General features: G+C 37.8%; 1 protein-coding gene across 3 annotated transcripts in view; it reads right to left on the minus strand.

The window, feature by feature from the left end:
- CEP350 (centrosomal protein 350) overlaps nucleotides 1-24,404 on the minus strand; it is a 137,020-nt gene extending 112,616 nt beyond the window's left edge. For all 3 annotated transcript variants that reach the window (XM_082340925.1, XM_082340924.1, XM_082340923.1), the window contains exons 1-6: nucleotides 24,025-24,404; nucleotides 9,316-9,401; nucleotides 8,241-8,284; nucleotides 6,027-6,141; nucleotides 5,021-5,180; nucleotides 1,794-2,416 (exon numbers count right to left, since the gene is read on the minus strand). In XM_082340925.1, the coding sequence (XP_082197051.1) occupies nucleotides 1,794-2,416; nucleotides 5,021-5,180; nucleotides 6,027-6,141; nucleotides 8,241-8,284; nucleotides 9,316-9,388 (1,015 nt within the window). In that variant the 5' untranslated portion in view covers nucleotides 9,389-9,401; nucleotides 24,025-24,404. The remainder of the gene's footprint in view (nucleotides 1-1,793; nucleotides 2,417-5,020; nucleotides 5,181-6,026; nucleotides 6,142-8,240; nucleotides 8,285-9,315; nucleotides 9,402-24,024) is intronic.
- Nucleotides 24,405-26,659: the final 2,255 nt, after the last annotated feature.

Genomic DNA, 26,659 nt, shown 5'->3' on the forward strand with positions numbered 1-26,659 from the left:
TGTATATGAGAAAATTATCTCTGGAATGATACACAAATTGTTAACACAAGTAACCTCCAGAAAGGGGACCAGGTGGTTGGAGCACCAGAGTGATAGAGCTTTTCAATGTACATCCTTTTCATCTTTTGAATTGTGAACCAAGTGAATTTATTATGTATTTGAACAAGTGAAATTAAAATGTCACTTTAGAACACAGTATATTAAGAGGGTTTTAATTTACACTGACAAAAAGTTGGCAGAAAACCAGTTCTACACCGCTGGAAAAAATAAATCCATTGCTCAGGACACCGGAAACCATATTCTGTTACAATTTCTGAAATGTATACTACATTTCATTAGTTAGCCTCCCAAAAGTTGTATTCATAATATATTTTAATATGAAAATTAACATGTTAAAAATTAGTAAGTAAAAGGAATACACGAAATCCAGTCACCACTCAAAGGAAGTTATCCTTAAGATTTTCACTCTGGTTATTTAAGGTTGTTTTCTTTTTTAACTTTTAGATTTTTATAAATTATTAAATAAAATATAGATTCAAATCAACCATCTTGACTTTGCCTTAGTGGAATAACTTTTGGAATTTCAGAACTTTGACTTCTAGAATGAACAAACCTTAAAGGTACAATCTGTATTTAATGGGTCTGATACAAGTATAGCCAAAGTTTTGGATAATCACTATCTCAGAACCAACAAGAACATTCTGACCCCACCATTTGCTATCTGCGCTGTCAACAGTGTGGACAATTATGACTACATGGCACACAAACTACTAGAAGGATAAGAAAGAATTTTACTAAGGGAACTACCCATAATTTTATCACAAATTATGTAGAATAAAATGCTAATTATCTATCTTTTATCTAATTCACAATGAATAGCACTAGCAAAACATAATAAACAACACAAAAAACTGTTAATTGCTCGAACTTTAGATAGTTAAATTTGTTCTGTTAAAATTAACAGAAGAAACAAATCTTGGCTATATTTTGATCTTCATACATTTATCCAAACTAAAAACTGAACTTGAAAAAATATCCACAAAAGAAAGGCCAGAATGGCAGGAATTTTAAGACAAAAGTCTAACACAGAGTAACCTCATCAATGAATCAACTCTTTATTAAAAATTTTATATGGGTGACCCTGTGAAAATAGTTTCAGGAATAAAAAAATGCAAACTCCTAAAAACCACCATATATAAAAACTTGAGTTGGGCCAAAACCAGAAATTCTCTCTGAAAAGCATCTTCTCAGTGGAAATCTGATTTAAATATTGTTTTCTTAAACATGGCGAAAACCCCTGTCAAAATTTGAAGGTTAAGGTAACAACAGGGTCCAAATGTCAGTGCCAAAATATTCTGTAACCAAGTATTAACTGGCACTGACTAAATTATCTTTCAAACATTACTTTTGAAAGAATTTCTAATAACAATCCAAATACAATGGCAGAATAAGAGCAATATTCTTTCAGTTCTCTGAAAGTTGTCCTAATTTTTATTTTCTCTTTTGTTCAACTTATTAACTGTTCATATGGTGGTTCTCAAACTATAAGGACCTCGAGGGACTTGTTAAAAATTCCAATTCTGGACCCTATCTCCAGAAATTCTGATTTAGATCCAGTGTAGGATCCAGGAATCTGCATTTTTAGCATGCATCCTGAATTAATTTTTTAAGGCATTAGATTTGAGAATCACACCCTGTTCTAAAGATGGTCCTCTCTACTCAAATACATCCAAGGGAGAAAGGGAGACAAGGAGGCAGGAAGACAGAAAAAGACACAAAGACTGATTACAAACCTTTATATGTTGGAGCAGGTGGTGCTGTTGCCACTTTCCTGACCTTTGCTGTTACTGAGCTATCAACATTAACAACCATTACTGGATGGTCAATATGACCCAGATTCTGGCCCTGGTCATTTGTTTCTTCTGAGTGTTCCCACTGTTTCCTGATCCGCTCCTTGAGTTTTTCCAATTTAACATCATGTTGTCGCCGCTTTAGGATATCTAATCTTTGGGAATTACAGGTACTAGTAGAAGATGGAGAAGAATCAGTTAACCGTAACACTTTTGAATCAACATCACGGCCCATGTAACATACAGAAGGCTTCAAAGTGTTCTCATTTCCTTTTGCTCTATTAGGCTTTTCTTCATCACTTCTCATAGGAGCTGCCATCTTAATCAAACATTCAGAATTCTGCAATGCGTCAATTGTTGGTCGATCATTTAAAAATCTAACAACTGTATCATTGACGACAGATGATTGGGAGCTCTCAAAATCACAGCAATGTATATTCCGATCTTCCTGATTGTATATCATCCGGTTCCCACTCTCAGGCTTCTCTTCATTAACATCCACACAATATATATGCTTTGACTCTAAATGGCTGGGACTTATGTTGGACGGTGTACCATGGACTTCCCTGTTATTAAAAAATAATTAGCGTTGAATAAAGAGTACAAAAACCAGTCATACAAACTGAATAGAGAACTCTAAGCTAACATTAGAGACCTCAAAAACCTAGAAGTTCCAGTAAATTAAAAAAAACAAAATAACCATTACTACTATTAAAATTCAATGCTCAATGCCTCCTGTGTATCAAAGTTTAGATTATGGCAAATAATCTAAATCATAATCTGCATATTATAAAATAAGAAATATGCAAAAGAGGCATAGAGAGATTTCCTTAAGAACCCCAGAAAAGAGGATTACAATCTGACTTTGCATATTCACTGGACACTATTACCAAAATGTACATTTTACTTCTCCATGAAATCTTAAGAACTAGGAAAAAAAAGTGCTCAAATTCTGACATTTCTTATGTATAACTTCTAAATAATGTACCAAATTAGCAAATAGATTGGGAGTAGAAATTAAGTGGAAGTACAGTAAATATTTTCCTCCAAATAAATGTGGTTAGTAAAGTTTAACCTCTCTGAAACACAGACAACTTTTCTGGCAGCTTCAAATTATATAAAGCATATCTAGAAATACCAGAATAAGCAAAGAAGACTGGACACAGCCAAAGTACATATCACAAAGTCCACATGTTCTCTACTCATAAAAACACTAGCAAAAGTATTCCTTCATAAACTATTTTTATTTTACATATCATTCTAATAAGTTATATTTTAGGAACAGAGCAGTTAATTAAAAGGGAGGTTAATGAAGACAAGCCTCAGCAGTAGGAAGAATACATGAAAAACTACCCAACAGGGACTTCCTTGGTGGCGCAGCAGTTAAGAATCTGTCTGCCAATGCAGGGGACACGGGTTTGATCCATGGTCTGGGAAGATCCCACATGCCGCAGAGCAACTAAGCCCATGCGCCACAGCTACTGAGCCTACACTCTAGAGCCCATGAGCCACAACTACTGAGCCTGCGTGCCACAACTACTGAAGCCCGCACGCCCTGGAGCCCGCACACAGCAACTACTGAGCCCGTGAGCCACAACTACTGAGCCCATGCTTCGCAACTACTGAAGCCCACACCCTCTAGGGCCTGGATGCTGCAACTACTGAGACCTGTGCACCTAGAGCCCGTGCTCCGCAACAAGAGAAGGCACCGCAATGAGAAGCCTGTGCACCTCAATGAAGAGTAGTCCCTGCTCGCCACAACTAGAGAAAGCCCGTGTGCAGCAACGAAGACCCAACACAGCCAAAAAATAAATAAATAAATATTTTTTTTTTAAAGGAAAAGAAAAAGAGAAACTACCCAACAAAGTTATAAAAGCAGATAAACAACCATCTGAACCTGCAAGGTCTGAAACAGTAGCATTTACCACATGTGGCAACTGAGCACTTGAATGTGGTTAGTCCAAACTGAGATGTGCTATAATGTAAATTACATACCAGATTTAAAAGATTTAAAACAAAAAAGAATGCAAAACATCTTTGTGTGTGTGTATGTGACTACTAAAAATCTTTTAATTACATATGTGTGGTTCACATTAACGGTTCCATTGTAAGTACTGATCTAAATGTTTCATGTATAGGCATAAAACTCTAAATGCCACAAAAATTCTTAGAGTCATGACTCTATTACAGCATAATATGGTAATTTTGTATCTATCGTGAGTGCACGAGTGTGTGCATTTTTCTAAGGAGATAGTCCACAGCTTTCATCAGATTCTCACTGGGGTCCATGATCCAAAAAACATTAGACCCTGTTCTGAATGGCTGACTATTAAACAAGATGGGGGCTGAGAACTGGGTTCTGTAGCTTCTCTCTGTAGAGATCAAGACTAAATTCAATTATTTTCACTATCTTGACCAGACTGCAACAATTCACAGGTCTAAAATTAGCACATGTAGAGAATAAAATAAAGCATAAAATGGTAGGTTATCTACCATGCTTCAATCTTAAAAAGGGAAGAACTCACCAAAAAAAAAAAAAATGTAATTTCACACAGTCTTTCAATCACTCATTCATTAAATATTCACTATACAGTTCTTTCAACTTTTCTATGAATATGAAAATTTTCATAATAAAATGTTGGAAAAAATATCTAGAATACTTAGTAAATGACAGGCACTAAGATAATGCTTTGAGAATAAGACAGATTTACAGTCATAGATAAACTAATGTAATGGGTAGATATGGAATCAAAATATAATGCAACATGAAAGTGCTCTAACAGAGGAAGCACAGAGGAAGGGTTAAATAAGCTGGAGAATGAACTGGGGTAGAAACAAATCTGGCAATGTTTCATACAGAAGGTGATAAAAGAAACTGAATAATTCATTTGTAGGTTTATTACAATGGCAGTGGTCTGGAGCAAATATTACTACTTCTTCTCCCCAAATATTCCATCTGTAAAAGAACAGAAAGTCAGCATTTCATAATATAAAAGATTTTGCTTTACCTTTTTGGAAAATGAAAAAGGTAATAATACTAGATCCAGAGTGCTATGAAAAACTGAGAAAATAAACTATACTCTTACTATAAATACTACAGATTAACTCTATTTGATAATTTAAAAAAAACAAAAAACAAAAACAAAACAAACAAACAAAAAAACACTAACCTGTAAGAAACCAAAGGTTCACGAAATTCCACACGATTAATTTTCTTTACGTTACTCTCCAGGGTGGTAGCTCTGAGAGGACTACGAGATTTCTCTTTTCGTGATTTAGAAGATTTGGAGGTTGGAGCATTAACCCAAGAATCATCCAGGTATCTACCATCTGAAGAAAAAGGAAATCTATGGGAACATATGATATAAAATACAACTGTCTCTGAATGCGGCTAGTATTTAAGAAAATAACTTAGGTATCTATTATTTCTGAAATCCCTGGTTGGATATTATATAAGTAGATGGGAAAAATTCAGGTTAAATTATTACAGTAACTCAACTTATGGAGAAAGACTATATTCTGAGCAAACAATGCAAAATAAAATTCTACATAAAAAATTCCTTTTTGTCAAAAGTTCTGACTCAAAAAAAAGAAGTATCAGATAAAACCCAACAGACTCACAGATTAATAAAAAAGAATCACAGTATCGGTGGAAAGTACTAACCTGCAGGTTTATCCCACTAATTATACAACCACAGAATTAAATATATGAAAGGTAACCAAAGAAAATATTTACACTGTGTCAATTTATGATAGTATCTCTAAGACAGATATTCCAATTTTGATTTTAAACCCCAACAAAAAAATATAAGTCTTAAGTCAACTAAATTTCAAAGTGATACACCTGTGAATTAAAAACAAAAAAGACATTATAACCCTAAAGGCTCAAAATCAAATTCTCATTAACAACAAATGAAAACTCACTGTCAAAGGCGATGCAGTGGTGCTAAGTCCCTGATCAAAAGATGGTGAAAATGTCATCTACAGTCACTGAATACAAGCCTGCTTCATAACTACTCAGTACCAAAGAAAAAAAAACTAAATGCTGATGAGGTATATAGTCTCTGACAAAAGAACAAGGAAATACATGGGACTATAAGAAGAAATTAAGTTGAAATAAAACATCAAAATTCATATTTAATATATTTATATCTTTGGAATTAACCTCATACATACCTTTTCTACTTATTTTTCTGGTAGCACTTGCAGAAGATTTCTTGGTATCCATGACAGAATCAAACACAGCTGTACTCGTAGGGGTTACTTCCAATTTGTTTTCAATGTGTCTCAGCTAAAGTTTAAACACCATCAAAACAAACAGGTTAATCCTGTAAATTAACCAGCTACCATCAATTTAAGTAGTTATTTAAAACTATATTGTCCAACACCTTTCTCCAAAGTAGAAAAAACTTAGGAATGCTTTATTTTAATTAAAAAAAATAGTTTTCCCATTATTTACCACTTAAGCTCTACTAACAACTGGCTCAATGCTGCCCAAATCTGGACAAGAAAATTAAAGAGTTTGTAGAACATCAAGGAGTTTCTATTTGTCCTGCTGACCTATTTTTTTTAATCGTTGAGTTTTTTAAAAGCAGTAAATTTTCTGACATTGTATGTTGTGTATCATTAAGCTACATATTTTGTGCATTTCTATATATTTTATGCATTTTACATGCAAAAATGAGGAAAAAACAATTCAGCTAGACTAAAATTTAGGACTATTCAAATAGCCACAACTTTTCTTTTTTTCTTCTTTTTTGGCTGCGTTGGATCTTCATTGCTGTGCGCGGGCTTTCTCTAGTTGCAACGAGCAGGGGCCACCCTTCACTGTGCTGCGCGGGCTTCTCACTGCAGTGGCTTCTCTTGTTGCAGAGCATGGGCTCTAGGCGCACGGGCTTCAGTAGTCGTGGCTTGCAGGCTCTAGAGTGCAGGCTCAGTAGTTGTGGTGCACGGGCCCAGTTGCTCCGCAGCATGTGGGATCTTCCCAGACTAGGGCTTAAACCCGTGTCCCCTGCATTGGCAGGTGGATTCTTAACCACTGCGCCACCAGGGAAGCCCGCCACAATTTTTTATAGTTTTGTATCTACAGAATAAGTTTCACAATAAGGACAAAATTCACAAGATAGAATTCAGGTTTCCATATGCTTTACAATTTAAGTCGACTTTTGATATTACCACCAATGATTTTAAAAAGCATTTTCCCCGCACATGCTTACAGGAGAAAACTTGAAAAAAACAGGAAACAGAAAAAAATAAAATTAAAATGATCAAAATTCCACCACACAGAGACAGAAACTTTGTGTAAAATTCTGATTTATCTTCTTTCAGATTTTTGCAGTGCAATGTACTCACAAGATTGGAATAATCCTTTATATATTAATAGTTCTGTATCAGACGTTTTTCCCCATTTATATTATGAACCACTTATCCCTAAAAATTCTTTTTAAAAGCCCAATTATTTTTTTGGAAAACAACTATTAACAGTTCAGCTCTAAATTAGTTTAGCTCTAAATTAAACTGGGGAGAGAAACTATTCCTATGTTATAGATGTACAATACTCATGCAGAAGAGAGAGAATATATACTGATTGCTGTATTCATGGGGCCAAAATTTGACTCTGCATTATGACCAAACCTAGGTTATAGTACCTTTTCCAGATTGATTTTCAAACCAGTTCAAAAGATTAGGGGACAGAAATCACCATATTCAGACAGTAAAGAAATAGATAATTCGAACTCAGGTAGAATACAAAAGAAAACAAACAAAATATATATTAGAAGAGTAATTTGCCTAGAAAAGCAGATGAAAAAGAAAAAAGGAAAAGGTCTCTCTTTGAAGAAGCTATGTATCACTTGCCAAATTTGGATTCCTAAACTCCAGACAAGACTGGACAGAACATAAATGAGAACATTTGCCCATAATCATGCTTTTTCAGCAGTGCTAAGAGAAAAGAGACTGCTATTGCCACAAAAAAAGAGGAGGTAACTCACAGTCCACTCAAGGAAAAGCTGTTCCTTTCATTTCCTGACTCTGAGCCTTTTACATAGACACAGCCCCACCTTCTCAAATACATTCTATGTTTTAAATCTTCATCTCAACATACCAATTGAGCAAATTTATTAAAGCAGAATAAATAGTACAAATTATCTTAATCTTTTATATGCCATAGTGTTAATGTTTCTGATACTTAGTGTCTTAATTATTGCTTTACTGTCTAATAGTTGTCATTAATGTTCATTTTGTAACATATAGTATATAACTTCTTACAGAAATGTTTAACCTTATTTTCTTATCAAAAAAGCACTACAGAAAAAAATTGTAATCTATTCAATCACAACAGGCAATCAATTTTAGACTAGAAAGAAATAAATGGAAGCTATAATTACTTACAGCAGCCTTGGTCTGAGAAAGTGCATCCCATGGTGTGGTTATATCTGCTGGGCAATATTGATATTTACTGAATTAGAATCTCTGAAGTGTACCTTGGAATCTGCATTTTAATAAGGTCCCAAATGCACTCAAAAGTTTGAGAATCACTTTATTAGGCAGAACTATTCCCCAGCAAGTGCTTTATCATATTGAGCCCAAACACGATTCCTCTCCCACCCTCTGAAGCCGAGCTTCCCAATATACGGTTTAGTTGTATTAGACACTGATCCCACTAGTCCTTAGGACAACTGGACTAACACCCCCCCCACCTACACCCCATCAGACATCTCTAACAATAAGTAGTATCCTCAGTTTATCCCAATGAGCTGAACAAATACAAAATATAGTATTGTACTGCATTTCATATTATGATATGAAAAGATTAGAAAACTACTCCAGACTTCAATCTACTAGTAGAAACAAGGTAACATCTATTTAGTCTTTCAGATAACAGCCCTTCAAAGAGTTTAAGTCTATATATTTTCCTTGAGTCATCCTTCTCTAGGATAACTATTTTCATCTCCTCCAAATGCCCCTCATGTGACGTGATATCCAGATCCCTCACAAACCCAATAATCTTGCTCCAGATATACTCCAGTTTGTCAACGTCCCTCAAAAAATATCATGCCCTAAATTAAAGTTACCCCCAATGCATCATTAAAAAAAAAAAAAAAAAGAGTTCAATGAGACTATTATTTTTGTTACCTGTGCACTACAGGTCTATAACTATATTGGGACCTGTATGATATTTATTAACATTAAGTCAGAATTTGTAAGATATTATATATAACTAATTTTACATATACTGATTCATTTTTAAAAAGGATGTTTTCCCTTACAAAACAGTTTACTATTGGGTGCCTTTGAATATAAGATATCTTGTATATTTAAAACAAAATTGCATTTTAAAAATTATTTATCCACTTGTTCTAAATCAAAGCATATGGATAATTTTCATTTACTGAATAGCCCAGAATTTTAGGCACATGACCTAAACAAATCATTAGGTTCAGTTTCAAAAAAAACCAAATCATACCTTGAACAGTATCCGTGCTTTGAGAGTTCCTTGGATTTGGTAAAGGCACCTCTTTTGATTTGCTGCTCCTCATCCTGCCAATTTACCTGCAATCACATCATTAGCATTCACTGAAAATCAATATTATAATACTAGTAAAGAAAATGCCCTATCTTGCCTTTCATGAAAGTCAGAAAAGAATTTTGTCATCTCTAAAAGTTATATCTGTATTCTCTTAAGAGTTCCTGATAATCTAATAACTTTATTTTTGCTTGGAAAACTAAACCATTAAAAATTATATCATGGGCTTCCCTGATGACCCAGTGGTTAAGGATCTGCCTGCCAATGCAGGGGACATGGATTCGAGCCCTGGTCCGGGAAGATCCCACACGGCACAGAGCAACTTAGCCCATGTGCCACAACTACTGAGCCTGCGCTCTAGAGGCCGCAAGCCACAACTACTGAGCCTGCGTACCACAACTACTGAAGCCTGCGCGCCTAGAGCCTGTGCTCCTCAACAAGAGAAGCCACCGCAACGAGAAGCCCGTGCACCACAACAAAGAGTAGCCCCCGCTCATCGCAACTAGAGAAAGCCTGCACACAATAATGAAGACCCAACACAGCCAAAAATAAATAAATATTTTTTAAAAATTAAAAAAAAAAAAAAAAAGAATCCACCTGCCAATGCAGGGGACATGGGTTCGAGCCCTGGTCCAGGAAGATCCCACATGCCGTGGAGTAACTAAGCCCGTGCACCACAACTACTGAGCCCACATGCCACAACTACTGAAGCCTGCGCACCTAGAGCCTGTGCTCCACAACAAGAGAAGCCACCACAATGAGAAGCCTGCGCACTGCAACGAAGACTAGCCCTCACTTGCCGCAACTAGAGAAAGCCTGTGCGTAGCAATGAAGAACCAATGCAGCCAAAAATAGATAAATAAATAAAATATAAATAAATTTTAAAAAAACAAAAAAGAAGAGGAGCTTAATTTTCCTCTTGTTGAATGTAGGCTGGACTTAGTGGTTCACTTTTAACAAATCAAATGTGGTGGAAATGACAGTGTGACTTTCAAGACTAGGTCATAAAAGGCATTGCTTGTTCTCTCTCCCTCTCTCTTAAGGATCCAGCTGCCATGTCATGAGGACAGTCAAGCAGCCCTATGAAGAGGTCCATGTGGCAAAAAAAACTGAGGCTTCCTGCCTACAGCCATATGAGTGAACTATCCTGGAAGTGGAGTTAGCCAGCAAGAGATTATCAATACAGAATTATGTCTCATTTTCTCTATTATAAATAACACTGAAATGAACATATTTGTGTACATTAATGCTCATTTGGATCACTTATCTAGAACAGGATCTACAAAGTGTGCTAAAACTGAACTAAAGAATGTACAGAACATGCTACTCTAGAGATCCAATGTTGAACTGTTTTCCAATTTACAATAACATGAACCCAACAGTTTCATTAATATATTTAAATATTAACTATGCTTTTTACTTTTGCTGATCACTAAGGAATATTAATTATATTCCTATTAGGGAAGAATATGGTTGCTTTAATTTGAATTTAGTAGATTGCTAGCAGGACTAAACATTCCACCATAGATCTTAATCTAAGTTCTTCATCTGTGAATTATCTTTTCTTGCCCTTCGCCCACTTACCTACCAGGATATTAAAGTTTTTCTTATTGATTTGCTGAGTTCTTACATTATAAATATATTAAACCTTTGTCATATTTGATAAAAATAATTTTCTTCAATGTCTGTAAAGGCAGCTCAATATGGTGAATATTAAAGACCCTAATTTAAGAAAAGGAAAAGCCTACCTACTAAGTCCAAACATGTAAAACTAAAGGTATAATTAATTTTAAGGGAGTTATTTTCACCTATAGTAAACAATCCTGGTTTATAAATTTTTCAGAAAAAATTTTCAAAAATGTTCTAAAAATACAAATTTTCATAGATAATACAATATGACTCTAAGAAAAGTCAGTCTAGGTTTTTAAAAACAGACAGGGGTAGCAGAAAATCTAAAATCAACAAATATGCCAATAGTTAAAAAAGTTTCTAACCATATTGTAGAGAACAAAAGTACAGACACCAAGGGGGGAAAGCAGGGGTGGGGCAGGTGGAATGAATTGGGAGATTGGGATTGACATATATACACTAATATGTATTAAATAGATAACTAATAAGAACCTGCTGCATAAAAAATTAAATAAAATTCAAAAAAAAAAAAACAAAAATTAATGACAAAGAGCTATACTTCCAAAGATTAAGTGAAGATTTTTTTTTTTTTTAATTTATTTTTGGCTGTGTTGGGTCTTCGTTTCTGTGCAAGGGCTTTCTCCAGTTGCGGCGAGTGGGGGCCACTCTTCATCACGGTGCGCGGGCCTCTCACTGTCACGGCCTCTCCCGCTGCGGAGCACAGGCTCCAGACGCGCAGGCTCAGTAGTTGTGGCTCACAGGCCTAGCCGCTCCGCAGCATGTGGGATCTTCCCGGACCGGGGCACGAACCTGTGTCCCCTGCATTGGCAGGCGGATTCCTAACCACTGCACCACCAGGGAAGTCCAAAGTGAAGATTTTATTTAAGTCCAACTCAGCAAAGAAAATTGAGTTCTTAATTATTATTTGGTATCTGTCATATAGATTCTTAATGACTGCATTTTGTTATCTGGTAGTGAAATTTTACTGAAAGTAATTTTCTGATTGACTTGTATTCTATGACATATGAATTATTAAAAAATAAAGGTTAATTAATCAGACTTTACTGCATGTAACCAACACTGTGCATATTCCAATCTCTAGCAGCAATGCATATGTGAAAAGATGGTTCCTGCAGACTGTTTCAAACAGGGTACCTGGATTCAACTTGTGTTTTATATGTATGAGAAGTACACTACTTCATAAAACAAAGTTTTTTTGTAATGAGAAAAAAATTTTCTAACCATAAAAACTTTAGTCAGCTACCAACACAGTTAAAAAAATTAACTCACTTTACTCTCCTTCTCACAAAGATACTTTTGGTCTAGCCAAGTGTCAAGTGATAACTAAACAAATATGAGTTATTCTACATTACTAAATAATCTGTCAATGATTTGACAAAAGTTTTCTTTGGGAAGACTTCACTTTACAACTAAACTAGGGGCTTCCCTGGTGGCGCAGTGGTTGAGAATCCGCCTGCCAGTGCAGGGAACACGGGTTCGATCCCTGGTCCGGGAAGATCCCACATGCCGCAGAGCAACTAAGCTCGTGCACCACAACTACTGAGCCTGTGCTGTAGAGCCCGTGAGCCACAACTACTGAGCCCACATGCTGCAACTACTGAAGCCCACGCACCTAGAGCCCGTGCTCTGCAGCAAGAGAAGCCACCGCAATGAGAAGCCCGCACACTGCAATGAAGAGTAGCCCCCGCTTGCCTCAATTAGAGAAAGCCCGCGCACAGCAACACAGACCCAACACAGCCAAAATAAATAAATAAAGTAAATAAATTAATTTAAAAAAAAAAAACTAAAATAAGTGCAGGCTTCCGTGGTGGTGCAGTGGTTAAGAATCTGCCTGCCAATGCAGGGGACACGGGTTTGAGCCCTGGTCTGGGAAGATTCCCACATGCCACAGAGCAACTAAGCCTGTGCGCCACAACTACTGAGCCTGCACTCTAGAGCCCACGCACCACAGCTACTTAGCCTGCGTGCCACAACTACTGAGCCCGCATGCCACAACTACTGAAGCCTGCGCGCCTACAGCCCTTGTTCTGCAACAAGAGAAGCCACCACAATGAGAAGCCCACGTACTGCAATGAAGAGTAGCCCCCGCTCACCGCAACTAGAGAAAGTCCGTGCGCAGCAATGAAGACCCAAAGCAGCCAAAAAAAAAAAAAAAAAAAAAAATGACAACAATCATTTTAAACCAGAAGCCAAAATTACAGACCTCTAACACTCTGGGGGATGACCATGAGGGCAGTTAATAGGTAATAATCATAGCTAATATTTTCCGTGTTTCTTCTATGTGGGCCAAGGGCTATACTGTTTTCCAGACACTATTTCCAATCTCATGAGGCAACTATCCCTATATTCATTGTACTGATGAAGAAAGAGTATCAGACAGACTATGGAACTAGTCCAAGGTCATTCAGGTAGTAAGAGACAGAACTGGAAATTAAATCTAGATCTCTCTCTCTCTCAAACCTCTGAAAGCCTCTAATGGTCATTCATATAATGGCAGTTATTGGCATATAGATGGTATAGATGGTAGCCTTGGGCATAGGTGAGGTTACCCAGGGAGAAAGTATAGTTTTAGAGAAGAAAAGAGCCCAAGGTCAAACCCTCTTGCACCTCAAGATTTAAAAGAGAAGGACTAGCTAGCAAAGGAGATTGAGAAAGAGAAGTAGAGAGGAAGTGGAAATCAGAGTGTAGTGTATGGAAGCCAAGGGAAAAGAGTATTTCAAGAGAGTGGTCAAACATGCTGCCAAAACGCCAAGCAGGTTGAGGGCTTGTTATTTGAAAATGCCCATTAGGTTTAGAGATAAAGAGGTCTTTGGTGATTTTAGTGAGAGCTAAATGTGGAGAAATGGGGGTGGCAACCACACTGTAATTGTCTGAAGAATGACTGAAAAGTATCTTCTAAATGGAAACTGAATGTATTCAACCAATTTTTTTGAGAAGTTTGTGAAGGAAAAAGAGAGCAGTATGGAGGAGGGTGTTGGACTGAGGGTTTTTTATGTTTGTTTTAAGTAAGAAGACTTAATCGATTAAGTATAAATGCTGATAGGAAGAATCCCAGGGAGGGGAGGAGGCTAGAGATACACGAGAGAAAATAAAATTGATAGTTGAAGTTTCTTGAGAGAACCTGGAGGCGAGGAAATCTTGAAACAGGCAAAGTATTCTTATAGTTCCTTCCCTCTAAAAGTTACTTTTTCTGTTCTTTTTCCATTCTCCCTATTTATGAACTCTTAGCCTACATAATTAGAGGGCAATTTCTCAGCTCTGGTTAGTTTTCTCTGAGCCTTTGTACTTCTCTTATGAGGTGAATATTTTGGTGATTCATGAAGTGTGGACTCCTTGTTGGCTTTATGTTTGCTAGCAAGTAAATAGTTTTATGAAGTTGCATCCTTACTTGATTTATAGGTGTTCCTGCTTTTACTTATATCACTTTTAACTGGATTCTTTTTATATCATTTATCATAGCTTTAGCGAAATTGTGTTTCCATTCTCTGTGGCAAATTAGTCATCCTTAGCTAACTTTTAGAAGTTAGCTGTCTGTCCCTCCCGTACCACCACTCCCCACTGCTTTTGCAGCCCTCTCCTTCCCATACGCACACATAAGCCACTTTTATATTTTGAGCCATTGTTTGGAGCTTTTATTTATATTTTACATGATGCAAATAGAACCCTGTCAAATATAGGTTCTTTTTTAGTTCTTGTGATATCCGACTTTAGTCTGAACAAAGCAGTATTGTTCATTTATGCTCTGACTTTTACATGAAACAACTTGTTTCTCTACAAGATGCCAGTTAAACTCACTGTAAAATGGACACTAAAATAAAACTCTTGAGTCACATAAACAACAAAAGTATTCTCAGGCTTTCTGAAAATTAAGTTCGCAGTATAGTAAGGAGGCAAAGTGCAAGACAGTGATATAGATCCTGTGTTACTGGTTTCTGAAACTATGGTCAGATCTTCTCTCTGATAACCTAACCCACATAACCAACTGCTTATTCAGAAATCTCAAAGACACATCAAACTCATCATCTCTAAAAGCCAAGTCATGATTATTCCCAAAAAACAAACTTGAGGTATTCCCTATCACACTCCAGTTGCACAAGCAAGAAATATCCACAAGAGGTGATTGATTATACTATATGACCTCTAAGATCCTTTTCCCCTTTGAATTTAATAATCTATACCACCAATTCTCAGAGCGTGGTCCAGGCATCCTTGAGGGTCTACGAGACCCTTTCAAGAATGTCTTTAAGGGCTTCCCTGGTGGCGCAGTGGTTGAGAATCTGCCTGCCAATGCAGGGAACACGGGTTCGAGCCCTGGTCTGGGAGGATCCCACATGCCGCGGAGCAACTGGCCCCGTGAGCCACAATTACTGAGCCTGCGCGTCTGGAGCCTGTGCTCCGCAACAAGAGAGGCCCGCGCACCGCGATGAAGAGTGGCCCCCCGCTTGCCACAACTAGAGAAAGCCCTCGCACAGAAACGGAGACCCAACACAGCCATAAACAAACAAACAAACAAATAAATAAATAAATAAATAAATAAAGACTTTCTCTCTATTTAAAAAAAAAAAAGAATGTCTTTAAAATCAAAACTATTTCCATGATAATATTAAGACGTTATTTGTCTTTTTCACTCTCATTCTCTTGGGAGTGTGCATAGTGGAGTTTCCCAAAGGCTCCATGACATATGATATCACAACAGATTGAATACAGAAGCAGATATGAGAATCCAGATGTCTTCTATTAAGCCAGGCATTATAAAGATTTGAAAAATGTCAAACAATGCCACTCTTCTCACTAAATTTTTTTTTGTTTTGGAAAATATAGTTATTTTTTATTTTAAAAATTGTGTATTAATATGATACAGTTTATGGTTATTTTAAATAAACTAATAAATATGTTTAAAGTTTCTAATACAACAAATATCAACAGATATAGTCCACATAAAAGCTCTGAGTTTTCAATAACTCAAGAGTATAAAGTGTCTCCTTGACACCAAGAAGTTTGACAAACGCTGATCTATACCTATCATATGTATATACAAATAAGATATGACATTTTGAAATAGCCAATTCTCAAGTATCTTCTAGCAGCAAATTTTCCTTTCACATTTATTGACAGTGCTCTCATTCAGTCACATAGACTCATTCAGCTCAATTATTTATTGGGCTCCTACTATGTGCAGGTACTGGCGATAAAAAATGAAAGAAACGACTTCGTTCTGGCTCTCCCAGAGTCATTTTCCGTAACTTTGCTTCTGTTCTCTCATCTTTATCAGACCCGATGTAACAACAATCTATGCCTGAAAGGCTGAAAAGAAACAACCCTGCAACAGTCATACTATCTAGTCTCAATATAAAATGGACAAATTTAGTAGGGACCAGGCTAGGAAAAGTGGAAAACATTCCAGCTCTAAAACAGACCTACTACACTGTTCCATGAAAATTCTCAGAATAACCAATACTCCCATAACATGGTATACAAAAACAAATGACCTGAGAATTAGTCTCACCTCTTTTTACGTATAAAATACAAACCTCAACAACTACTTTTAACAATTAAGAATGACCTCCTATAATCCAGGAAACCCAGAAGAAACTATAACATCTGGCACCAGCTTGGCCTCTGGTGTATAGGAGGCTGGATAGGGATCACAAAGAACACAATGTCCCCCACTGATATGAAATGAAGAGCTAAACTAGAGCCTGACTAAAGGTACCTCTAGTCTTTTACTTAAAATACCTAAAAATAGGAGCCTATACTTTGTTTACCCTCTATCTAGTTATCCTGAATATTTACTCTTCTAAATTAATTTCAAGGAATATATCCCTATAAATGTGTCTTATAGGGCAAGTCAGGATTATTTTTTGTCCCAAAAGTATGAAATTTTCACTACAAAAGCTTCCCTGATACAGAAGAAACCGTTAACACTGGTTAACTCTGCAGAGAGGGACTGAGGATCCAGGAAAGGAAGCAGATTCTCCAGTGGATATGTTTTCGAAGTTTTAAAAGCAGATGCATTTATCACGTTTTGAGGAAAAATAATTTTGAGAAGTTTCCTTCAACATTCAATAACTTACCTAATTTAGAGGCTGTTAAGGAAACAAATATAACAACTTTTTCTTTCACTGGAAGCCGCTGTATAGTTGCTCCCACTTTATCTTTCCTCTTACCTCCCCACCTCCATACTATTATTTACATATCTGTCTCTTACATGTCACTGTGGGGATGATGTTTTATTCCTCTTTATATCCCTAGTCCATGCACAGTACACAGCACCCACTAGGTGCTCCAGACCTGTCTGCTGAATGATTGTCCCATTGATAAATCTCAGAATCCAATTCTCAAATGCAAACAGGGCAAAAAAACCCCACAGGTATTTCATATAATATGAAGAGGTTAACCACTGGTAAGCAAAAAATTTCTTTCATGGTAACATGTAAAAAAACAGTAAGTAAAATAATAGTTATACGTGTACATATGCATTTTATGTTTTAAAATAAGCCCAAAACTAAAAAGAAATTCTTTTAAAAAATACTCTTATTTTATAGATTTAGACATGAAAATCATGAATGAAATGAAGCCAGTTAAATGAAGACAGTGCTATTACTCATGAATGATTTTTAAATCTAGTTTTTAGGGACTTCCCTGGTGGCGCAGTGGTTAAGAATCCACCTGCCAATGCAGGGGACACGGGTTTGAGCCCCGGTCCAGGAAGATCCCACATGCCGTGGAGCAACTAAGCCCGTGTGCCACAACTATTGAGCCTGCACTCTAGAGCCCGCGAGACACAACTACTGAGCCTGAGCTCTAGAGCCCACAAGCCACAACTACTGAGCCCACGTGCCACAACTACTGAAGCCAGTGTGCCTAGAGCCCATGCTCCACAACAATAGAAGCCACCGCAATAAGAAGCCCACGCACCGCAACGAAGAGTAGACCCCGCTCACCACAACTAGAGAAAGCCTGCGCGCAGCAACAAAGACCCAACGCAGCCAAAAGTAAGTAAATAAACAAACAAACATGGTTGCTTAAGGAAAGTAGGATGTAGGTTTTAAAAAATCAATCAATCTAGTTTTTAAAAGGGAGAGACGCCATGATTCCAAAGGAGCTTTTACAAGTCCACTTACAACAACAACAAAAACTTTAAGTGGTTAACTTTTTAAAAAATCACCTAACCCCAAATTTATCAAAGATAAATCCGATTCTTCTGGTTGCAAAAATATCCTTCCATCTATAAAAAGATCTCCTTTACACCATTATTTCTCTATAGAATTTTAAATGATTCATCATACAAGAAAGCGTAGCATCTACACAACTTTTCAGAGATGCATCTATATTGTTTAAGTGTAGTCCAACTTCATTTATAACTAATCAGAGAACAAAGCATATTAGAGCTGGAAGTTAGGGGTCATCTAGTCTCATGTTTCTCAAATATGTAGTAATGGTACCATGTAGTAGATCAAAAAGAATCAATCTGGTAGGTTAGAGCCTGCATTTTTTAATGAAACCAAATAACATTGAATTGAAAATATCAGAGTGTATTGAAAGCAGCAAGGGTATTTTTTTAAGTGAAACTTTCATTTCATTTTATATATAGATATATACATATCTATGTATATTATGTTCCCATGGAAAATCTATTTTTTACTGTGGGTGTCCTAGTCAAAAGAGTTCAAGAGGTTCCCAAGCTTTCTCAGTTCACAGAACCCTTAGTGTCTCAGTAATTTTTTCATAGTGCCCACAGGCCAAAAAAATATCTAACAGTTCCATTTATTAGGTAGTTAGGTCCATACAACCTAGTAAGTATTTATGTCCTAACAACTTAGTAGCAGCTTGAAAAATACATATAAATTAAAAGAAATCTTTTAATTACTAAATAACCACAATTACTTATTAATGGGATGTGTGCACCTAAAAGACATTACGTAATTTCTCAGACCTTGAAATCACTTTGGACACGGCCACTTTCATTTACTGTTTCACACTGATTTCTGCACAGAACTTTCTTTTAATCACAGCAACCCCCAAAACCTAGCTTTTTGAAGACTTAACTGTCACTGAAAGGAATGTGGCACAATCTCATGCACAGTACCTCAAACTAATAGTTTAAGCAGTGGTCTCACAGACGTCAAATATCCCACAGATAACCCACAGTTGTCAAATATTACAGTTTCCCTCAAAAATTTAAAAATATTCAACAGTGCCCATGTGAGTTTACTATGGTGCTCCCAGGTACCTCATGGCACAGTCTTGGGATCCTGGGTTTACAAAACACTGATCTAGCCTATGTGCTTACTTTGTAAATTAAGAAATAAGATGTAAGGTCACAAAGCTAGAATAAAAATAAATACGTTCATCAGGAATTTTCATAGATTAATTTTAACCTTCCATTAACAAAAGTTTTGAAACAGAATCTAATCATGTGATATTCTGTGGATGAACTCTGTAGCTCTCTGAAAAACTATATTCAAAACTACATTATGTGACTGTACAATAGTAGAAAAATTCTGCCTCGATATTTTTTTTTTCAGAAAAAAGTTTCAAAAATGATAATGCCACTTACAATAAACAACACAAAAGTGCCTAAAGTAAAGAAAAAAGGAAAGTCATCCACTCTCCCAGCGATAAACACAGCTAATAGTTTAATGTCTATCCTTACAGAGCCTTTCCTATGCACATACAAAATCAAAACAAAATCAAACTACATTTCTTTGCCTATGTGTTTGTTTTAACACGGAATCATATTGCACAGTGTAGTGCAACTTATTTTTCTCACTCAATATTATATCATGAACATTCTTCCTTGTCAGAACATAATAATAATTACAAACACCTATGTGGTACTTACTTAGAGCTTAAATATTAACTCATTTAATTCTCACAACAGCCCTGTCAGGTGACAACTATAATTATATTCACTTTATAGATGAGTTTAAGTAACCTGCTAATGGTCACAGCTAATAAATGGTTAGGATTTGAACCCAGAAAGTTGGCTGCATGGTCCCTGTGCTCAAAGAAACACTCAGCTACTTATCAAGTGAATGTATCTATCCCTCAATCTATTAACAAGTGCATTGTATATCACAGCATAAATATACTATAATTTTAACTATTCCCCTACCAACAGACATTTAGGATTTTTTTTTGTTACTTATAAATGTTGTAGACATTTATCTGTAATAATGCTAGAATGAACATCCTTGTAGATTTGTTCTAGTGCTCTTGTGTTAAAATTTCTGTAAGGTAAACTCCTAAAAATGAAATGACTCTATCAAAGAATATGTGCACTTTTAATTTTGATAGGTGATGCCAAATTTCCTTCCAGAAACAGTTGTACCAATTTATAGTCCCAATGACAGAGGAGAAGTCTGAAATTCATATTTAGGTTAAAAAATATTTTGGGGGGCTTCCCTGGTGGCGCAGCGGTTAAGAACCCACCTGTCACTGCAGGGGACACGGGTTTAGCCCTGGTCCGGGAAGATCCCACATGCCACGGAGCAACTAAGCCTATGTGCCATAACTACTGAGCCTGCGCTCTAGAGCCCAGAAGCCACAACTACTGAGCCCACATGCCACAACTACTGAAGCCCATGCGCCTGGAGCCCATGCTCCGCAACAACAGAAGCCACCGCAATGAGAAGCCTGCACATCGCAACAAAGAGTAGCCCCCGCTCACCGCCAACTAGAGAAGGCCCGCGCGCAGCAACGAAGATCCAACACAGCCAAAAATAAATAAATAAATAAATAAATAAATAAATAAATATTTGATTCACGAAAAGTGAGGCCTGTTTTTTGAGTTTTTAGTTAACACATAGAAGAGATTGCCGGTTGTTCACAATTATCCTCTGATTTGATAATTATCTTCATATTAAACAAATGTAGACTTCACAGCTGTATAGTGGAGTCTTCATCCAGTTATGAAATCAACTATGGGTGAGATATTTCCTCCATATGACCTCTGTCTACTTACATATAAAACGTGGGAATTGACTAGCTAGCCTTTAAGATTTAAAACTCCCAATGTTATAATTAAAAGAGACTTAAAATTATTACAAGCCTGTAATTATAGTACTAGTATAACAGGTCAGGGTCTTAAAGCTTCCATTTTCTTTAAATTACAGTAACTATTGCCAGAACGTCTAAGCAAATCATTAAAATAGTCAATAAAGTTTTCAGGATCTACCTGTGGCTTATTCTCAGCAGCTTTTTAATCCCAGTCTGTCATTCCCCTGCTACCTAGCAAACTTGACTTTATCTATGGACTATATTCCTAAGAAGAGTTGATGTGTGCCTAGGAACCATGAACTAGTGTTTTGTTTTGTTTAAATACTATGCCAAGACCACTTTCTAGTCAATTTATTCAGCCAATATTTATTGACTATTTTACTATGTGCTAGGCACTGGGTGCACAACAGTTAATAGACAATCTCTGCCATCATGGAACTTACACACTAGACGAGAAAGGCAAATAATAACCCAAAGTAACCACTAGCAAATGTGAAGTTATACTTGTGATAACGAACAAAAATATTAATGCAAGAAAACCTATGCAATCTTTTGATTATTCAGGTTTTTGGAGCGATTTGTGACACTAGAAATTGACTTTGTAAAAAAAAGTCAATAAAGAAAATTACTTCACGACTTGCCCCACAAGGCAAAAATAGCAATCACAAGTAGAGATGGCAAGTTAAATTTTTAAATCATCAATTCTATAATAAAATCACCAAGATGTCCCTACTTTTCAGTTATGCTGCTGACCATGTGGCTTGAATATTTGTTTTAGCTAACCAAGAATATAAACGATTTGAAGTACTAAAGATGACAGAACTCTGAGTATCCAAACAAAATGAGAGACGACAAATTAACTACAATTTCTTAAGAACACTGTTCAAGCAAAAAGTACATATAGAAGTAGAGCAATTCACTACAATAATTCATGGCTTGTTACTAATTAACATAATGCTATGAAAATACTAATGTTTTTAAAGTACCGACAGTTATCCACATAAGGAACTAGTAGCTTGTCACAATCTTTTAGATTTTAAAAAACCAAATGCCAGAAGTATCTATATTAATATTCAATTTTAAATAAAACTAATTCTATGACGTTAACTAGACGTGATGACTTCGCAATAAATACAAAGATCGAATCATTATGCTATACGCCTGAAACCAGTATGTCAATTATACCTCAATAAAAATAAAGAAAAATTTTAAAGTCTTAGATCATCTGTGGAAATAAGACCATCATTCACATAAATAAATGAACTTCCTTGTTCATTTATTTATTCCCTGTCAATTTCCACAACTGCAAAATAAGGACATTTGTCAAATCTACCTCACAAAATTGCTATGAGGACTAAATAATTTATGTAGAGGCACACCAAAAAATGATGTAAGTTATTTTAGACAGCAGTTTCTTTTTGCTCCCACTATAACTTACAGCGATTTCACAAACAACAAAATTCGTTAGATAGGGACTTCATCTCCTTTCTTCTGACCATGATATGGTAAAAGTGTTATAAAATGGGCAAAAGACTAGCAATCAGACCGTTAGAAAAAAATTCTAAACTTCATAACTCATAAATTGATTACCCCACAGGAGGCTGGCTGTTCAAGTATTAATGCTCTTACATAACACTACGCACCAATATATCTCAGAGAATCAGAGAAATTCTTCCACATATGTATGAAACTGTTTACATATTATAACGCACCATTATTACAAACACAAGTCCTGCTACTCACTATGAAAAGTTGAGATACACATGTATTTATCCACACATACAATGTATTCTAGCTTGATGTTTATCTTTCTGATTAAAGTATCTTAAATTCAATGCAATGACGGTTCAATGGTTCAGATTTATTTTATTACACTGAATGGAGTTTGTAAATTTAGCACACCAAAACTAATTATTACATACCCATGGGCTTAAAGCAACTTCTACCATAGGTCTAACAACCAATCCCCCAAAGTCACAATCTCATGTTATTAGCAGCATATTGCCTTGTTTAAACACAATATTTTAAACTAAGAAATTTTTTAAATGGAGAGTATTTTATCATTGCTCTACAAACCTTTTCAAGTTCTTACTAGGTCTGCCTAAAATAGCCATTCTTTAAAAACCCTTAAAATACAGGGCTGGAGGAGGTATCGTTAACATGGCAACATAACCATTAACGACTTTTTCAAATTCAAAACAAGGATCACCATCAAAACAAAACAATCAGGTGGAGCACAGACGTGGATACTGATCACTATTCCTGACAACGTGTTTTTTCCTATATGGAGGATTTGCTGCTACACAAAAACCACATCAAAATCTATACCTATGTGCAACTTCCTATCCGAAAAGCCAGCCAAATTCCAACCCATATTTGTGACATTAGCTAAATATCATTTAGCATGTTAGGCTACACTTCAAAGAGGGCAGGGGAAAATATTGACAACTTTCAAAGCGTACAAGCTTTTTAAATCTCCCCCTACATCACTTGTGAATAAATGGACAGACTACATTCAGCAGCTGCCGGAGAAGAAGAAGATCAAAGTTTTCCCTATGCTTGAAAATGTTTATCCCCACCAAAAAGGAACAGAAACTAGTCATCCTTGCCACTGGAGCCAGTTCCCCGGAATTTCCCAAAAAAGCCTGATATCCAAATGAAGAAGGGACACTTCTCCGGAGAGCAAAGGCGAGAGGTATCTCACACCTTTGGCAGAAGAGAGGAGGGGCGAGGGAGGGGGGACAGGCACTGGCAGGTAAGGAAGGAAATCCCGTCTACCGCAGGCACCGGTGGGACCTGAAACCGAGGTCTCAGAATGGCCCTCCTAGCAAAGCCTAGGACCCAGGGAGGCTCCTCGAGGGGGACGCCAGACTGGGCCAGGGCTCCTGGCGCCCCGCCCCGCCTCCCTCGCCGCCGCCGCGGACCCGGGACCGCGGACAGAGGCAGTGAAGGCTAAGCGAGCATCCGCGGTCCCAGCCAGGTCCTGCCGCAGCTCACCTGAGAGTGTCGCCTCCGCCCTCGGCCCCCACGGTGCATCCCGCGGGGCCTGGCGGAGGGTGCAGTGACGCCGCCCCGACCGGCCCCAGGGCTGCCCGGCCTGGCCTCCCCGCTCTGGGGACGCACCGGGTGCCCGCCTCGCACCGGCTCCCGGGATCCGCCGGTCTGCAGAGAAGGAAGGAGAGGCGGAAAGGCTGCCTCCCCTCCCCCACAGCAAGCCACCCCCTGAGCTGCGGCTCTCTGCAGTTCCCTCTGGCGCAGGTCTGGCCCGGCTCCCCCGCCCGGGAGTCACTTCAGCAGCGGCAGCCCAGTCGCCATTACAGCCCAACAACTGACACGGAGGAGGAGCGGCGCCAGCAGCAGTGGCGGTGGCGGCGGCGCGAGGCAGGGCGGGAGCAGTGGGGGGGCTGGGGTGGGGGGGGGTGTCCAGGCAAAACTCGCGAGAACTGTCCCGAGTCGGTTCCAGAGGAATGCAACCTTCGGTTAGGGCCATGCTAAGTGTGGCCAAAAGGCGAGTGTGAGATAAAACGAGGAGAGGAAGCTCGAGGGCGCCATGTTTGGTGTGGCGAAGGTTGAGCCTTGCAGGTCTTGGGAGGAGCCAAAGTAGATCCGCAGCGGAGACCTTCCCCTCACCCCCCGCCCCCCGCCCTCTTTCATCTAACTGGGCCTTCTGGCTACGCATTTCACCCCCGGCCGAAAAAAACGAGCTGAGGCTATGACAAGGATGAGCTCGAAGTCTGAAAATTGCAGCTTCTCAGTGTTTACGATGTTTCACCAGTTGTCCAAATAAATCTTCTGTACCCCAGTCAGTTTCAGAGTAATTGCAGCTCTGCGGCGGCGGCAGTTACCCACTGCTGGCACTGTGGCCGTTTCATTCGCGAGAGTTACAATTCTGTTCAGCATGCACCCTGTCTAGTGGCTTAAGACTCCAGAGCAAGTAAAACGGAGTTTCCTCCCCTTAGGTGTTGGCATTGATATAACTGTGCTTTAAGAGACTTTATGATCACCATATCGTCTACCATCCTTATCCACTTTCCCCAATCCCTGCATGGTGAATTCTATGATCTGTCAAGACTTAGCTTAAATGACATCTCTTTTGCAAATAATGCCACCTTCTGCTAGGTGCTCACTGCAAACAAGCTCTCCACCCGTCACTTTCCTCCACCTTCTGAACTCATATAGCTATTTATCCAGAGACTGTTTCTCGTCTTGAGGACTCTTTTTTTTCTCTTCTCTTTATACACCAACAGGGCCTAGCATAGTAACTGGAACATTGTAGGTGCTCAATAAATGCTTGTCGAGTGGATCTTAATAAAAGCTGGAGGCAGTAACTGCCCCCTCTCTTAGGGCCTACAGCTGTGCCTGAATAGGAGGTAAATGGATGTACAAAAATCCTGCACATATGTAAAATGTGTACTGTGTCTCCAGGAAGCTGTGCTGGGGGGAAAAACAGGAAATGTGGGTATCCCAGTGGTGCAAGTGGTAGCAAGAAAAACAACATAAGGAAAGAGTTAAGTTTTCCCCAACCTTTCTATGTAAAGCAGTGGGATAGATGCTTTTCATGTTATTTTACTGAATTTATTCAACCATCTTATTAAGTATTATACTCATTTTGTTAAAGTGCTGAAAAGCTAAGTAATTTGCCCAATATTCCACCATGAATAAAAAGCAGGTGTAAAATTTGAGGTCTCCCTTACTCCAAAGGCTATTTATATTTTTTTCACCCCCATGCTACCCCCCTGGGCAACAGAGAAAACACCAAAATTCCTGTCACTGTGTGAGGAGCAATGCTATCCTCATATCAGCCTATGCACGATTTCTACCCCTTATACCTTGTACTGATCTTTGGCCTCTCCTTCACTTTGAAAATAACTTTGACACATCAATCCCTCTCCTTTTCAACATCCTATAACTCCTATTGTTTATACCCTACAGGTTGGCTCCTGAGTATATTGTTTTGTACTGTTTGCTCTTTCATGAGTGTAATTAATCTCTTGAACAAGATTGGAAGCTTAATGAGGAAAGGTTTGTTACCCTGCCAGTAGTGCTAGGCACATAATAGGTATTTAATGTAGCTCCCTTTTTTTCCTACTTCTTAGTAGACACCAAGATCAGATTTTTCTGAACTTTATATTCTTTGTTGAGTAATGTAGCTTTGACTCTCAACTTTCTTGGAGAACTTGATCTTAGCCCCAAACTTCAGACTGAATCTCCAACTGTCTTACACATCTCCACATAGATACAGAAGTCATCGTTACCTCCAACTCCCAAATTAAGTTTATTGTTTTCCCTCTCCTCAATCCCACAAAGCCAGCTCCTCTTCCTGTCCTGTATTTCTGTTAATGGCCATTGCAAACACATTTCTGAGAACTAAGAGAATCAAAAGTTTTAAAATACTATATATTCTTCTCTATGCCTTGCTCCTACCCAATCAGCTATTGTCTCTAAATACCAATAATACATATTTCTTATATCTACTCCCCTTTTGTCCAGGTGCACCACTGCTCTTCTAATTCAGGCTCTCATTTCTCCTGCCCCAATGATTTCAGCAGTCTTCTTAGAGTTCAGCTTGAGTTTTGTCCCTGGCCTGCCAAGATAAGTAAAAATTCCTCACCTCAGTCGTTAAGGCTTTTCT

This window comes from Balaenoptera borealis (assembly GCF_965194805.1).
Source record: "Balaenoptera borealis genome assembly, chromosome: 1".
Classification (NCBI taxonomy): domain Eukaryota; kingdom Metazoa; phylum Chordata; class Mammalia; order Artiodactyla; family Balaenopteridae; genus Balaenoptera; species Balaenoptera borealis.